Consider the following 17830-nt stretch of genomic DNA (forward strand, 5'->3'; position numbering starts at 1 on the left):
AAATAATCATAAGCAATACCATAGCAAGGGGTGGGTGGGTGAGCAGGGTGACCACCCCAGCCGCCAAAGTGAAGGGGCACCAATAAGCACTGCACAGCCACGGTGGGGCACGGGACAGAACTACAAGCAGCTTGTTTGGGGGGGCGCAGGGATGGGGGAAGGGTGGCTCCCACTGCTGCATGAACTCCCGGGCAAGCATTGGGGGGCACATCCCCCCCCCGACCTGTGCATGGGGCAAGGACGGGCTGCCACTGCAGGCTTTGCCCTGGGCGCCAAACTTAATTGCTATGGCCTTGGTCATACGAACTTTCTTGAGTTATCCAGCAGGCTGTTGACTGATACGCTGAAATGCAGAAAACAGTGTTGGTCTTTATAAAATAAGTTTCCTTCTCCAAAAAACAGACTTTAAAGAGCTCTTTCACACGTGTGCATGCACACACGCATACATGTGATTCCAGCTGATGAAACTCAACAGTCAGTTCTGAGAACTTTGTGTATGTCTTTAGGCAACTGCTCCTGCAGAAGAAAGGCATGATGTGACCCTGTTGTACAACAAAATGACCCTAAAGCAGCTACAGGAAAAGTTTGCCTTGAAGGTAGGTGTCTTGATGAGTCCCATTGCTTCCAGCTCCTCCTATGGTTTGGTCAAGAGAAAATTATGCTGAAAATATTTTTGTTTTGAACAACAAAAGGGATTCATGGTCATTTTTGTTCTTAATAGAAAGCTAAGGGAATTGGGAAGGTATTTTCCTATGGAACAAAGCTACAACTGAAGCATTTGCCAGGCCTTAAATCTTTGCACCAGGCAGCAAAAAAAAAATGTGAGTTCATGTCCAGAAAAAATGCTTTAAAGTTCTTGACTTCTGTGCACAGAAGAAATAGGTGAACCACATACTCTGTTCAGAGCTGGAGTGGTTCCTTTGGGCAAGCTTCACATTACCTTTTCTTGCACCAAATTAATTGCATCAAAATCACTGAAGAAGTTTACCAAAGCCACAACCAGTTATGGCTGCAGACTAAAACCACGGCCAACTCTTCCAAGATTGCAGTGGTATCCATGCTGCCCAGAGTCTTGACCTTGTGCTTTTCAGTGGAAAACCTTTGAACTACACCTTGCCTAGATGTTTGCCACTCACAAAACTATGAATCAAATTATAACGAATCCCCACCTATATTACAACTTGCAATGCTTTAACTTGGTAAGTCAAGACAGCAGAAAATCTAACTGAATGCCCATGCTTCCCCGCAGGCTAGATTCTCCTCTGGATTCAGTAGGCACGCAAGTAATATATCTAGCTATTGAGGAATAACCCAGTAGCAATTCTAGCAACGTGTAGAGGGGGAAAGAGTGCTGGTTCTTTCACTGTTGTTACTAGACCAAATCTGAAGGGAATCCGAAGTGCAGGAAAAACTTTAATGTTAGCGTTTTTCCCAAAGGGCAGGGATTACTCCCATATACGGTTATTTTAAAAGGAGGAAGAGTTATATCACAATGTTAGAATTCCAGATCCTGAGACAGGGAAAACATGAGGTCAGAAAAATTAAGATGGCAGATTTCAAAAAGGCAGATTTCATCTGACTCAAGGAGCTAACAGGCAGGGTATCATGGGAGGATAGATTGAAGGATAAAGGTGCCCAAGAGGGCTGGGAGCTTCTAAGGAGCAGAGTATTCAAAGCCCAACAAGAAACTGTCCCAACACGATGGAAGCAGAAGAAGAATGGGAAGAGACCAATGTGGCTGCATTAGGAGCTCCTAAAAATGCCTCAAATGCAAAAGGAAAGCATACAGGCAATGGAAGAATGGGTAGGTCACAAAACCAGGAAGGCAAAGATAAAGAGTGAGCTGCACCTGGCAAAAGAGGTTAAGGACAACAAAAAGAGGCTCTATAAGTATACCAGCCAGAAAAGAAGCACCAAGGAAACTGTGCATCTGCTGTTAACAAGCTGGGGGAACTCCTAACCCAAGATACAAGGAAGGCATAGCTAATCAATGGCTACTTTATCTCAGTCTTTACAAAAAATTAAGCTGCCAGCCACTTAATAGAAATTATCTGGATAAGGAAGGGGGCAAGCTGAGGGAAGAGGTAACAAAAGAGATGGTCAAAGAGCTTTTGTTGGGTCTGAATTAATTCAAGTCAGTAGGGCCGAATGAACTTTATCCCAGGGTCCTGAAAGAACTAGCAGAGGAGATCTCAGAGCCCTTGGCAATGATCTTCATGAAGTCTTGGGAGACCAGCCAGGTACCAGAGGACTGGAAATGGGCCAATGTAGTGCCCCTTTTTTAAAAAGGCAAGAGGAGGACCTGGGGAACTACAGACCAGTTAGACTCACCTCAGTACCTGGGAAATTACTGGACCATATGGATTTTAATGGATTTAGTTGGTGTAACACTCTAGAAAGAGTTTTATGTTTTGGGTTAAAAATGGCTCATTTATTTCAATTTAGCTCAAGTGTCCTTGTAAATATCTTAAGCAAAAGTAGCATAACCTAAGTTTATATTGATTTGAAAGGGTCCTATAGCCTCTTTCACCTATTAAATTAAGTAAATGATAAAGAACCCAATATGTTAAAACTTGTGTGTAAACAAACTCAGTCTGCATAACTCTACAGTGGCCAGATTCTCCTCTTAGCTACTGGTGCAAATCTAAAGTAAAAATTGTCTTCATTAGAATTACACCAGATATGCATCAAGTTACAGCAAGGGAAGCTCAAGTCGCAGGAAGGGAAGTTTAGGATAGATATTAGAAAAAAACTCTCTCAAGCACTGGAACAGGTTACCCTGGATGCATCTACGTGTGTTATTAATACACAGAAAGGGTACTGTGCAGTAAAAAATGTGCAGTAAACTGTGCCTCAGAAAGGATCTACACATGCACTAGCTTAGAAGCCAATTTGCTCCCAACTGAAGCAGTTGAGACCAGGGCTGTTCCTGCCCCCCTGCCCTGCTCAGCCCCACTGCAGCAGCAAAGGGGAGCTCCAGGCTTCCCTGGGTGCCATCCCAGACTGGCAGAGGGCATGGGGCTGCTTCCGATCCCCATGTGTGGGGGGAAAGTGGTCCCAACAGCCAGCACTGCTGCATCCCAGCCATGTGGGGATCAGACCCAATTCCCATGTGGCCAGAAGAGGTTTTCATGCTCAGCAGGGATGCTGCCTGGCAGCCATGTGGGGGTTGAGAAAGGCATCACTGCCTGGGGAGGCATGCTGCCCGGCAGCCATGATCAGGAGAGTTAAATTGAAGGCTGCCCCTCCTCCTCTGGGGCAGGGAGGCCTCTCCCCACCATGTGAGGATCGGGTCCCAACCTAATCTCCACCTGGCTAGGATGCAGTGGTCCTGGCTGCTGGGACAGCTCTCTCGCCCATGTGGAGATGTGGATGGTACCGATGCCCATGTGGCAGGGAGATGGCCACCCTTACAGCTGGCACAGTTCCCCACCACATCAGGGCTTAGCCAGGTGGCAGTGGGCCCTCTGATGACTGGGCTAACCCAGAGCATATTTCTGCTTGTCAGCACCTATTTGTGCTTACTGCACATTAGCTAGTACACAGTAAATCTACCACCTGTAAATAAAGATGGTAGATTTACTGTGCATTTGCCTGTTTTACTTAGCGATAGCTCAGCACAAGGTTACCTATTGGGCATGTCTACACATGCATTAATGCTGATTTAAATTTACTGCACAGTAAATTACTGCACAGTAAGCAGGAATAGGTTAGTCCCAAATCAGTCCACACATACAGTGTTATAGTATAGTAAGGCATCTACATGTGCATTACTGTGCAGTAACTAATCGGGCATAAATTTGATATCTGCATCATGTATGTATCAATTTTTTGCTCAAGTCAGCATAAATTGCCATATTTGCTGTGCAGTACAGTCATGCACATGGAGATGCATGCCTGTACTGTGCAGTAATTTTGATTACTGCAGGGGGTTGGACTAGATGACCTGAGGTCCTGTCCAACCTTAATTTTCTAGGATTCTATATCCTAAGGAAGCCCATTCACAAGCATCTGGAGGAGGAAAGGCTGATCACAAGTAGCCAGCATGAATTTATGAAAAACAAATTGGGTAAAACAAACCTGATCTGTTTCTTTGACAAAGTAACTATTGGGGTGGATGAAGGGAAGGCTATGGATGTAGTCTATCTCAGGGGTTCTTAACCTTTTTTGTGCCATGGACCCCTTTGGCAGTCTGGTGAAGCCAATGGACCTTGTAGCAGGGCACTAGGGTGCCTGCTACTAAGAACAAGAATACAGGCTCAGCTGCCACTCACCAGGGGCAGCACAGGTGGGTTGCCAAGGCAACTGATTGGGTCAGCTGACCAGAAGGGAGCAGGGCCTGGCCTACATAAACAGAGAAGGCCGAGGCCAGAGTCAGGTCCGCTCTGGCAGCCTAAGGAGCAAGAGCTCTGTGAGAGCAAGCAGGGCAGCGTTGGCGTGCGGATACAGGGTGGAGAGGACCCTGACAGGGATATGAGAGAAGATTAGCCAGGTTGGCCTAAGATTTATGTTGTATCCAAGGGGCTTTGAGTGTCTGGAGTTGATAGTTGTAATTATGACCCGGAGGACTGGGTGAGGCTGTAGGGGTGGAGGAGGCCTTATTAGGAGCTCCCCAGTAAGGTGGGGGTGTTCCTAGTGCCGCAGGAGGCGCTGTGTTTTGGGGTGTCCTGACCCCAGCCCAGTGTAGGCGGCTTCGGGAAGAGCTCAGTGTTGTGCGCAGGCAGAAGCCCCAGTGGGGCATTGGCCTGAGGAGGCGGGTCTGGGGGCCAGGTGAGGCTGCCTGAGCCCCAATCGTGAGAAGCCCAGTGGGCGTAGGACCCTAGGAGGGGTCTGGGGCCAGATAAGGCCAAGGCCGCCTGAGCCCCGATTACGAGGAGCGTGAGAAGCGCGAACATAGGCCCCAGTGCGGACGAGAAGCACGAGCAAGGCCCCAGCGAGGGCGAGGAGCGCGAGAAGCGCAAGCAAGGGCCCCAGTGCAGGCAGAGAGCACGAGAAGTGCAAGGCACAGGCCCCGGTGGGGGCAAGAGTGTGGGGAGAAGCCAAGGAGAAGGCGGTAGTAGGACTTACGGGTAGCCCCTAATGCTAGAGTGCACTGGGAAACTGGACATCAAGGCCCTGTGCCAAGGAGGGCAGGAAGGCAGCCTCCCATTAATAATATAACAACAAGACGTGGCGGGTGAGATAGAGGGTGCATTCAAGACCCAAGTTGGCACGGTAGGTAGGGGCGCTAGGGGAGGTCACAGCACCCCTGGGAGCGTCCTGCCACAGACCCCTTCTCAGAATAATGTTTTTAAATGCATAAAATAAAATACATAGGATTACAAAGGAAACCAATTATATTGAAATACAGTCATCAAAATACATTCATTTTGCCTACATTCATAATTGAAGGAAATGCTAAATTTCAGTTAGAGGTTAGTGAAAACAAAGATGTAATTTTTTTCCCATCCAAGTTCATGGACCCCCTGAAATCTATCCACAGACCCCTTGGGGGTCTGTGGACCCCAGGTTAAGAACCCCTGGATCTGAATGTCAGCAAGGCTTTTCATAAGGTCCCACACAACCTTCTCATAAACAAAATGGAGTAATGTGGGCTAGATAAAACTACTATGGGATAGATAGATAACTGACTTGATAGCCATAAACAAAAGGTAATTATTAACGGGTCCATACCAGAATGGCAGGAGGTTTCAAGTGGAGTCAAACAGGGGTATGTCCTGGGTCCAGTGCTGTTCAATGTGTTTATTAATTAATTGGATGCTGACATAGCTTCTTAAGCAAGTTTGTGGATGACATGGAACTAGCAAAGATTATAAACACATTGGAAAAGATGAGTGCAATTCAAAAGGATCTTGACTGATTGGGAAGTTGGGCTAGAGCTAACAGGATGAAGCTCAATGCCTACCAATTCAAGGTGGAATAATAAACACAAAAATAAAATGGGGGACACCTGGCTGGATCTATGGAAAAGGAGTTTGGAGTCTTGGTAGATCACAGACTCATATTGAGTCTGCAGTGTGATACAGCCACACAAAAGGCCAATGCAGTTTTGGGCTGCATCAATAGAAGCATTATATGATAGTGTCTCTCTTCTCAGCACTGGTTAGGCCTCATCTCGAGTATTGTGTGGAGTTCTGGCCTCCACATTTTAAAAAGGACATGGAGAATTTAGAGAGGGTCCAGAGGCAGGCAACAAAGGTGATAAAGGGCTTGGCAGGCAAGTCATATGAGGAGAGGCTGAAGGAGCCAGGCATGTTCAGCTTGTGGAAAAGGCACTTAAGAGGGGACATGAAGGGCTACCATAAAGAAGAGGAAAAAAACCTTTTCCCTCTTGCTGCAGAGAAGAGGGTGTGGACCAATGGCTTGAAGTTACAGCAAAGGAAATTTAGATTGGATATCCAGAAAAACTTCTCCACTGTGTGAATAGTGAGGCAGTGGAATAGACCACTTAATGAAGTTGTGGACTCTCCATCACTGCAGATGTTCAAGAAAAGGTTGGACAGTCACTGGTCAGGGATGATCTAAGCACAGCTATGCCTATTTTCTACCATGGGTATTTTCCATGCTTCTCAGCTTTGCTGGTTGTGCCCCCCCACCACCACCTTTTTTTGCTGTATGTGTCAGGGTGTTTTTTAAGCCTCCCCAGAAGCACTGGGTGTTGGCTACAGCTGAGTCTGGTGACTTCAGCTGGGGTGTTCCTGGCTAGAGGGTCTCTCGCCTCCACTTAAACTTTGTGTCCAAAGGTTATGTGGCAAGCTTGTGTCAAAGGTTATGAACTTGTTTTGGATGCCATCTGTGAGGCACGGGACATGGTGTAGGGACTGTGGATAGCGCCCCCTGGCATGGGGGCATTAAAATGGACAGCCTCCTGCATTTTACACCAGTTTAAGGAATAATAAGTCATGGCAGGCGAGACTGGGTGGACTGCCTGACACAGACAGGGGGCAGGCCAAGGTTGAGACATGGCCCCAAGTTGGCCTGTTACAGGCAACATTTTATAGAAACAGGACATTGACTGTTGTTGTTTCCCTGCTTTACCTGTAGTAGGTTAGGGTGTTAGGTTCACGTTGTGTCAGGATGGAGAGTAGTCTTATATAGAGTTTAGATGGTGGTTGTATGGGATGGCTAGGATAGGGATGATCTTGCCCACACTATGGGTTGTCAGTGTTAAAAACTATTTTTTATATGCCACATTTAATATGAGATTATCCCAGCCACAGGGTTTGAAGAGCCCCCTCTGGCAGCCAATTCCGTATCTGGCTCTTGTTTTAAAAAAGCCAACACTGTGCAGGCAAAAATAAGAAAAAATTGTCTAATCACAGTTTAGTTGACAATTTGAGATCCAGACTGAGGAGCAAGTAAGTCCAGTGGGTAGAGTAAGTAGACTAGAAGCCTTCTCATATTGCCATTTCTGGTTGGCTCAGAGCTCATGCCACAGAAGAAATGTGACTATAATATCAGGGCCTGGGGAGGTATCTTCATGAGATACTAAAGGAATAGATGTGCTGGGGTTATTTCTAAGTGGTACTGCTCTGTAGGATGAATCTCAGAAATGCTGGCCCTCATCTCCCCCATGAATGTGAAACTAAAAGCCATAGGTCCTACAGGTTTTCTCTTGAGTTCACAATGCCTGGAAAAAATGCTCACTTTCTGAACCAGGAGATAACTTCACATGTCATCCTCCTCCCCTGTGCCAAGTATGAACTCTATCTACCTTTCAGGGCTGCTCCTTGTATTCAGTCAACCAGCAGAGTGTACACAGGTGCAGCCCCTGCCCTTTAATTGAATAGCATCACTGATCTCATTTTATAAGTCTCCTGAGGAAAGGACCCCCACCCCCAGCTCCAGCAAAGCTTGATGGCTCTGGTTATGAAAAGGAATCAGCACAGCTAAAGAGATGCAGAGATAAGTTCCATGCTTATAATGTATTTTAAAAATCTGTGCTCATAAATCTGCAATAAAACTTGACAGGGCCTTTGCTCTCTGTACCATGGGTACACAAGACACTTTCTGTTCCCTACAACCAACATAACTGAGGACTGTGTAGAAACATAATGCAAGTTAGATACACAGCCTACATCAAATTACTCCAATCAAATTGTGGCCAAAGGAGGGGGTGGCCACCACCAAGTTCTGGAGATAATGCAACCAAAAATCAAAGCAATCAACAAAAAGCGGAGCTCCCCGAGAAGTTTATTGTATGATGTCCCCACAGCAGTCAGTCTTTCGGTGTGGTTGGACCAAGGACTTCTATAGGCAGCTGTCGCTCTCCTCTACTGAATAGACCCCACTGCCAGTACTGAGGAGTCCACAGGGAAAGGAGATGCGAGTCTGGCACAGCGAGTATAAAGCAATCCTCAGAACTGAGCAATGTGTCTATCTCCCTCTGCTACAGGACTTTAACTGGGCCCTCTTCATCCAAGGTGTCATGTCTTCAGTAAATGTTCAGGTCCACCCCGAGGAGGAGGTGGTTGTGTATGGAATGCCCTATCTGCAGGAGCTCAAAGCAATTCTCTCCAAGTACTCAGCAAGGTAAAGGCAGTGGGGAAAAAGCTGCATCTAAGACGGGGAGGGGAGGGATGACAGTCCAGGAGGGGTCCAGTACTCTGAAGGGGAAAAGTAGAGAGCTGGGCTTTGTTCACAGGATCTCTGGGTAAACTCATGTCATGTCTCTGGGTCCTTTACTCTATAATGCAGGGGCAAGGCTCCCTTCCTGCACAGGGATGGTGGAAAGCAGAACTTTTCAGTGTCTGGGAAGGTCTCCTGCCTGACTGGGAAAAAACCTCAAGGGAATGATGTGGGGTTCAGCCCCCATTACACTGAGAAGAGACGTAGGAAGAAACTGGAAGTTAAGCTCCTAAAGCAGGCCTGGAACTGAGGCCTGAGGAGTGCTGCCAATGCACGTAAGGGCTCCTCATGTGCATTTGTGCACTCTAGATGCTTCTGCAATTAACCAACTGGTCCACCCTTAAACACAAGTAGTGCCACAGCTCCTGCAAGGTGTCATGAGGAACATGACAGGTGTTTAGCTGCTATTGCTGACTCTGTTGCCCCTACTCCAAAGCACGCTTTCCTTTCGACTGACCTATCTGCTGCCAAACACTAAATGCTTTATTTTGTTCTTGCACATAGAACCATCCAGAACTACCTGGTTTGGCGACTGGTGATTGACCGGGTCAGCAGCCTGAGTCGGCGTTTTAAGGATGCTCGTGCCAACTATAGAAAGGTACCACCCCCAGCCCAGCACTGATATAGGGCTGTAAGGAAACGGCTGAGTTATGGCCCCGTCCCTCATTACCACAGGCAGCCATGCAATACAAACCCTTTCACAAGCCTATCCTTCTGCAGTAGTGGTCAAGAACTCATTAGGACCAGGAGCCCACAGGTCTTGACCAAGGGTAGCTGTCCCAGAGCTCTGCCTAATGAATTTTAACCAAGTAGACATGCAAACCTCTGCTAAGAAGAAAAGACTGGCTTGAAATCTAGGGTGTAGATGCAGGGCCACACAGTGTGGCTAGGGTAGCGAAATAGCTAGGGCAAGCCTTAGCTCTATTAGGAAGTGACTCTTGCATCCCTTTGGGACCTACATACAAGAACGTGCCAACATATTTGGAGCCTTTCAGAAGCATTCAGCACACCATTGGGAAGGTCCTAGTCAGTCCAACCCTTGTCAGCCCCGCAGCTGAGCCTTTCTGTCCACTTATCCTCCAAACTACCTGACATTCACCCAGGACTAGTGACAACTGTTTTGCTAGATCATATGCTTGGATCACCGCTGTGGAACATACAAGGTCAGAAGCTGCCCCGAGGTGCCTTCATCCTCCCTGTGTCAGGCTGCTAGTGTGGCTATGAGTAGGGGTAGGTGTCCGTGCTTAAAAACCAAGGAGATGGGCACTCCAAAACTGCTTTAGACAGAAGGACAGACTGAACTCTACCTATATAACGTCCCCACAGTTGCTGGACCTTGTACATAAGTGATGAATGTAAGGAAGACCAGAAATTAAAAAAAAAATAGTTGAGAGAGGACAGAAGCAGAGCAAATGAAGATCTTTTTCCTGGATCAGCCTTTCTGTCTTCTGTTAGCTTGGTATGGGGGCTGGGGGGCAGTGAAGATATATAGGAAGAATTGAGCTCACTGCTTTCATTTCCCAGGCACTTTATGGGACAACATTGGAAGAGGCCCGTTGGCGAGAATGTGTGAGTTATGTCAACAGTAACATGGAGAACGCAGTGGGAGCTCTGTATGTCAGGGAAACATTTGCTGGTGAGAGCAAGAGGATGGTAGGTAATCAAAGTAATTATCCTTCATGCTGAATATCCTTCATGCTATTGTAAGTCCATAGCACCTGGGGCTTCCTTTCCTACCCCAGGTTTAATATCTCTGCCAAAGATATACATAGTACAGGGCTTAAAAGAACTTGTGGGGCAGTTTGAATAGAAGAAGGATGTTTCATCTGCTGTTTCAAAGGCAGAGGAATGTCGACTCTTGGCAGTCTTTTTAACTAGAACAGGTGGGAAGAAGCTCAAATTTTGCAGTATTGTTCAGGGAAAGCCAATACCTGCCTTTTTTTCAGTGCATTTCCCCCTCCCCCACCCCCCAGATGCATTCTTGCCACTTCCTTAAGGCTTAAAGAGTTAGAAATCCAGCTTCCAATAAGCCTCCCTTAATTGTGCCATCTGAATGGCAACTAGGTGGAGCTGAAGTTGATCCAGGGAGGTGACAGATTCTGTGTGTTGAAACTTGAACTGTCTTGTCACCAAAAACAATTAATATCCATTTTGCTTCACCACATTGGATGAGCAAGCAGTCTGGACACAGGGGGGAAAAAAACAAAAGGAAAAAACTCCAAGCTGAAATCATCAGTGTCAATATCAGTATCACCTAGGCAAAGCTGAACCAAGCTGATGCTGATGGATCCTAGCTTTTGGAGATTGGTCTGATTACCTATGTAGGCAAGAATAAAAAACTGAAATTCCCCTAGTGAAACTATTGGTGGTGATTGGGACTGGGGTTTTCCTGGAGTTCTGCAGTCTTGTTTAGTGACAAGAGGCCTCCTTTCCAGTAATGGAAAGTCCCCTTTTATTTTGCAAAGGATTCTAAACTGCAGACGGAAGGAAAAATGTACAGGTGTCAGGCAAATCTGTGACAGTCTAATGTTTGTCTGATTTCAGGAGTACTGAACTGTATGTCCTATAATAACAAACCTAATAATACCACCTTGCTCTTACATAGATAGCACTTTCCATCAGCAGACCTCAAAGCAATGTACAAAGAAGGTCACTACCATTACTCCTGTCTTACAGATGGAGAAAATGAGATGCAGGGAGATTAAATTACTTCTTCAGTGTCAGCCAGCTAGCAAGTTGCTGAGCTGGGAATGCAACTCAGGCCTCCCAAGACCCAATTTAATGCTCTGTCCAGTACACCAGGCTGCTCATGCTGTTAAAGTTATATGACTAATGATGAGTCGTGTCATCATCTCACCAGTGAACAACGGTTAGCCACTGACCAGGATACTTCTGTCTCACCTGCTTTTTAGTTCCTGCAGTTCATGTCTTGCACCATTCACTGGAGCCAGGACACACACAACTCAGTCTGCCACACCTTTAGATACAGTTGGCAAAAAAACAGCAAATAGTGAATTTCTTCCTGTCTCCATTTTAGGTCCGAGATTTAATAGACAAAATCCGTGAAGTGTTCATTGAGACATTAGATGAATTGCAGTGGATGGATGAGACGTCTAAAGAGAAAGCTCGTGAAAAGGTCAGACATCACAAGAAACCTCAATATCCTGTTGAGAACTTCAGATCTTGGGGAAATTGTGCAAGATCATTATTTCAACTCCACAGAAGTATCAGAGAGAGAAAGAGCAATTAAAATAAGTTCTGTCAAATTTATTCACAAATGTCCTTCATATTACTTTGATCCTGTATTTAGTTCTCAAACACTTATATTCTGTTTAATCAGACGTGGATCAAGGTCCAAGTGTATCATATGCTTGCATCTAGACAAAAGCAATAAGTCTTCCCTGTGTATACATGGATCTGTATTTCTTTTTGAGGATTAAGAGAACATAACAGGTTGTCTTTGCTTGTAGGCAATGGAAATTAAAGAACAAATTGGTTATCCAGATTATATTTTGGAAGATCACAATGAAAAACTGGATCAGGAATATACAAATGTAAGTCTGCAGCGTGTCCCCTCCATGTGGTGAACTTCAAAACAAATGTACTGCCTTACTTTTTACAATACTTAATACCTGAGTTACACATCATTCTCAGAGGTCCAATTAGGACTACAAGCTGCATTTTTTAGAGATGCTTATAGGAGTGTATAAATATACAGTTCCTTTCCTAAGTAGCACACCGTTTAAGAAACAGTTTGTAATCCAAATATTTTCATAACATGCATTAATAGCATTATATTGTAACAACTTTACAAGCAAATTGCTGATACCCTGGGATTTGTATTTCTTCAGTTAAACTTCAGCGAGTACAAATACTTTGAAAACATCCTGGAAAACCTGAGAGCTGGAGCGCAGAAGAGCCTGAAAAAGCTTCGAGAGAAAGTTGACCAAGATATGTGAGTGCTCATATTGCATGATACATGAACACCCTAAATCCTGGGCAAATGGTGAGAGATTGTCCTGAAGTGATGGAAAAGCATGCATTGAAGATAATTATGACTGCTTTTGTTTGTGAGCATCTCAGGGCATGTTGCTTGCAGGAACTGAACAAATGTTTCTTTATCTGCCTTTAATAGTAATGTAGGTTAGAGTGACTACACGGGATCAGCCAGACCTCTTGAAATCTGTGTAGCCTTTCATTTGCTTCACGTTATTCTGTTACAATGGAGCTCTTTATCACAAAAGCCGTGACTGATCTTCTTGACAACTGAGCAATGGGGAAATGGGTAGCATGTGTGCTGTGGATATTTTAAAATAAGTAATTGAAAAGGAATTTTAAAATGGCTTAAATAGTCCATTTAAACTGCAGTTGAAAACACTCCTGAAATATGGGGAAGTTCCACTCTGGATCCAGATGTAAACTTCGAAGGTCCCAAATTTTATTCAGATACACACCTTGTTTTTGAAAGGCAAACTGAACAAAATAGATTTTTCTACAATTATGGCTGCATAGAGCAGGAACACTGCCTAATCTTCAGCTGACTCACCCTCTCCTTCCTACTTAACTAAAGCTGAAACCATAGCTGCTGCTGAAAACTGGTCTCCATAGGTGGATCTGTGATTTTGAAAAGAGTTAGAGTCTGCAGGGCTGTGAAACGGGAGAAGAGAAGTCAGGATCTGCTAGCAGACAGCAAAATTGGCCTAAGAAAGGTTAGCTTTTTAGCAGAACATCTGCTATTAAAAAGAAGAGACGATTAGCAGTGTAACAATGCAGCCAGATGCCCAGGGCAACTGGCACACAAAGGGGCAGTGGAGACTTCCAGTTGCTGCTGCAGTCATGCAGCTGTAGCAAAAGATGTGTTTCACCCCATCCCCATCTGCACCCATCATGGTTGCTCCTGTTTCACTGCTCTAGTTATATCACTGGTTAAGAAGAGTGAGGCATCAAGTCAATTGACTCTCTTATCTGCCTGAATAATAAATGTTGCACCCACTGTACTGTGGAGCAGGAAGTAAAGCAGGGCATTTCTATCCCAGGCAGAAATTCAGCTTCGTTGCTTAATACACTCACCCCAATTTGAGGGGTAGGCCTAATTTTAGGGGCAAAGGTTCATGTTGCATGAAGCAAAATATGATAATTCTGTGAGGCTGAAGCATGTGCAAATGGCCCATTAGAAATTTTAGTTCATTAGAGTGAATAGCCATTTTTTCCGATCCTCTTGTCATGATTGCAAGATCTTGCTGCCCTTCCAGCTCTTTCTTTGAAGCCCAGAGTTTGTGCCCACATATCCCTGGAGTGGCACCTCACATTTCCAAACTCTTAGCCAAGATCCCAAGCTACAGTACCCTGTGCATCATCCATAATTTTCCCTACAGGCTCAACTGGCTTCAAGCATTTGTCATTCTTTCCCTTGGAAGTTTGTGGCCAGTGGTAGAATGACCCAACACATTTTTCTTAAAAATATAAGTGTATTGCTTATGTAACCATAGGATACATACATCACCTCTTGAAAGGCTGAGGGCTTGAAACAGCAAAAAGCTCACATGTATCTGGCTTAACTTGAGCACACCCATCCTTCTTCTGGGGGCCCCAATAGGTCTAACTTCACTCCGGTTGCCAGCCTCTTGCTTCACCTAATCTCTCACTTCTCACAGGATCATAGGGAAGTTGGAACCTCACAAGATCATCTTGTCCAACCCCCTGTTCAAGGCAGGATTGTCCCCGACTAAAGCAGCCCTGCCAAGTATCTGTCCCACCTGCTACTGAAAATTTCCAAGCACCTAGATTCCACAATTTCTCTAACTAACCTGTCCCCATGATCGACCACTCTCACAGTCAGAAACTTCTTCCTAATGTCAAACCTAAATTTCCCCTACTGGAGTTTTAGGCCATTATTCCTAATCCTGTCCCCTCCAGCCACAGAGAAAAGTCCATTCTCTATCTCCTCTGTAATCACCCTTCAGGTATTTGAAGACTATTGTAATATCCCCACTCACAGTCTTCTCTTCTCCAAACTAAATAACTCTAGTCCTTTAAGCCTTTCCTCGTAAGTCTTGCTTCCCAGACCCCTAATGATTTTTGTTGCTCTGTACTTTCCAACCTATTCACATCTTTCTTGAAGCGTAGAGCCCAAAACAGGACACCATACTCCAAGTGAGGCCTCACCGGTGCAGAAGAGAGAGGGAGAATCACCTTCCTTGTTTTGCAAGTGAAACTTATCCTTGAGATCTTGCCATTAAATCCAGCCCAAAATCTTTGTTTTCCCAGCTCACATCACTGTCCAACACCAATTCTACATACAGACATACCTGAGCACCAAAATGAATGGCCTACACATTGTTTTGCAGTAGTTGACAGAAAAGTACATAATATCTAGTTTCCACTTGGATTTCCTGATGATTCTGATACTGCATTAATTATGCATGCAGTAAGCCTCTATACAACAATCAGACAAACACATTGAATATACCGTGTCATAAATTATTACAGGCAATTCAAAATCCTTCATACTCAACATTACACATTGTTAGTCAATAAAAAGTATCTTCCCATCATATCAGCAATATTTCAACTGCTGACTCATCAAAATACTTGTGTATCATACATTGGTTTTAGTTTCCTTTGTTGTCTGTAGAGCAAGCTTATTCCTTAGCCTCCAACCCCTTTGCAGCCCTAATTATGGAGGGCCTGAGAAAAGCATATTAGAGACCTTTAATTAATTTTAGTAGAATTTGGGACCAGGCCCTCTTGGCCTGTCAATTAAACTGAATGTAAAGTTCTCACATCTTTCATTTTGCATGTCTGATTTGCAGCCTGTCAGTGAAGTCTATCCCAAGCCTTGACAAGTCTTTTCTTTGAGCTACAAACCCACTTATCACTAACACGCCATTGTTTAATGAAATAAATTAAAGAGAATTTCAAAACTCAATTTTATTCCTTATGTTACCTTACCAATACAGTCAAATGGGCTGCTCCTGTCCATTCACAGTGGGAAAGGGACAAGTAAGGAGGCAAGTTTCACAACATTAGATAGGTCTGAGAGTTGCACATAGTGCAATCCTAGTGTGATGTAGCTATTCAGTACCATATGCTGAGCACACTTCCAGTAGGAATTCCTTATCAAAATAAGGACTCGACTCACTGTCTATGAAAAGTGCTTTCACAACGGAGACGTGAGTACGTCTCTAGCTCTGCGTCTGGGAGGATTTGTCATTATTTGTTGACTGTTGCAATTAGAAACTTTCAGCAGATAAGCTTAGTTCCAATGGAGCTCGGGTAACCACAGTAACTACATTCTGTTGCCCCAAACTCCTCTTCTCCATGTTTCTTTTGATGTAGTGTTATTTGTTTCCTGTCTTAAACTGTTATTATTACCATGAGTTGTTAAACAGCTTCCACATTCCACCTCCGAGGTGACTGCTTAGCAATAGTGAACAAAATGATTCCTGGCTCAAAATTCTTTAGGACGAAGAGTGCTAGAGAAAGAAAAGAGTTTTCCTGGGTGAGCTTCCCACATTGAATTATTCCTAATTGCTTTCCCCCATCCCTGACTCCTTTGTTTCATATTGAAGTTGTGTTTTTTGATCAAGAATAACTCAATAAAGATAATAACTGCATTTTTGCATAAAATTATGTTTTTAGATGGATCATCGGTGCTGCTGTGGTCAACGCATTCTACTCCCCCAACCGAAACCAAATAGGTAGGTTCTGAGACGCTGTTAATCACTCTGGGGAGGCAAGAGCAATGCAACCAGAGCAGATGCAACCCTGACTGAACCTTGATAGCACAAGGCAGATGGGTTGTCATGCTCACATTCCTTAAGTGAAAAAGCCTGGTGTTGAAAAATGTTGAAGGTCATTACCATCTTGTGAGTGCTGACTTCAAAGGAGTAGGGCTCTGCATTGTCTCTACATGGATGTGCCTGGAAATATAATTAAGTGTCCCTGGTGTGGTATTTGTGCAAATGACACTGAAATTATTTTCATGAGAAACATGCCACACGAAGGAAATCTGCTGCAGCTCACAAGACATTAGACCTACACGAGTTTCCAAATCTTTCCTGGGCCTGATTTTCATTGTTCTTAATGAGCCTCATGGTCTTCAGGCATGTTAACATTTAGGCTACTAAGGGTTGAAGTCCAGGATCTCCATGGTAGCGTTCTTTGAAATGATTCCAGTGCCACATGCAGGGCCAGGTAGACAGGCAGAGCTACTGAGTTTCAATGCATCGTGTAGGGAAGAGGGGTTTAGGTTTATTAGGAACTGGGGGACTTTCTGGAACAAGAGGATCTTATACAGAAGGGATGGTCTCCACCTGAACCAAAATAGTACCAAAATGGTATCCAACTGCTGGTGTGTAACATTAAAAAGGTGGGAAAGCCGACAGGTGCGGAACAGCACACAGTTCAGACTGACGCACCCTTTAGGGGTGAAGCCATAAACAGTGGGGATAAGAAACAGGGTGGGAGGACTCAGGTGAAACACAGAGAAGTCTACCATGAACAAATACATTTATGATTCAAAGGTCACAAACACATAGCTAACCAGGCAACAATGAAAAATGCTTTTATACTAATACCAGAAGTCTAAATCCAAGGTGGGAATGCTTAGCAATAAATAACAATATTGACATAATAGAAACATGGTGAAAGGAGGAAAATGAGGAACATCAATGGGTTGCTATAATACCAGGATACAAATTATACAGGAATGATAGAATAGGTCATATCGGTGGGGGTGTGGCACTCTACATCAAAAAACTGCATCAAATCAAATCAGGTAGGTTTTTTAATTGATAAGATAGGCACCATAGAATCTCTGTGGATAGAAATTCTGTGGTTCAATAGGAAAGAAATACATCACCAGGTCTACTCCTCTCCAGGGACAAGTCTGTGGAGCTGACCCAAACTGAGACGTCAATAGATGAGGTCCTATGGGAAATTGATAAACTAAACAGTAGCAAATCACCAGGCCCTGATGGCATTTACCCCTGGGGTCCTAAAGGAGCTCAGATCAGAAATTGCTGAACTCATAACTGTAGTATGCAACCTATCACTAAAAATAGCCTCTGTGCCAGAGGACTAGAGGGTTGCCAGTGTGGCTCCAATATTTTTTTAAAAGACTCTAGAGGGGACTGAGGGAACTATGTGCTGGTGAGTCTAACTTCAATTCCTGGAAACCTGGTAGAAAAAAACATTTTAA

At 44.5% G+C, this 17830-nt stretch overlaps 1 protein-coding gene across 5 annotated transcripts in view; it reads left to right on the forward strand.

Moving 5' to 3' along the window:
- The window catches only part of MMEL1 (membrane metalloendopeptidase like 1), a 100199-nt gene that overhangs the window by 64588 nt on the left and 17781 nt on the right, over window positions 1-17830 (forward strand). For all 5 annotated transcript variants that reach the window (XM_019511664.1, XM_019511665.1, XM_019511666.1 and 2 more), the window contains exons 10-17: window positions 507-596; window positions 8396-8532; window positions 9133-9226; window positions 10153-10281; window positions 11666-11764; window positions 12099-12182; window positions 12480-12583; window positions 16270-16328. In XM_019511664.1, coding sequence (XP_019367209.1) covers window positions 507-596; window positions 8396-8532; window positions 9133-9226; window positions 10153-10281; window positions 11666-11764; window positions 12099-12182; window positions 12480-12583; window positions 16270-16328 — 796 coding nt within the window. The remainder of the gene's footprint in view (window positions 1-506; window positions 597-8395; window positions 8533-9132; window positions 9227-10152; window positions 10282-11665; window positions 11765-12098; window positions 12183-12479; window positions 12584-16269; window positions 16329-17830) is intronic.

Source organism: Gavialis gangeticus, unplaced genomic scaffold (genome assembly GCF_001723915.1).
Source record: "Gavialis gangeticus isolate Ggan-Ray unplaced genomic scaffold, GavGan_comp1, whole genome shotgun sequence".
NCBI classification, from domain to species: domain Eukaryota; kingdom Metazoa; phylum Chordata; order Crocodylia; family Gavialidae; genus Gavialis; species Gavialis gangeticus.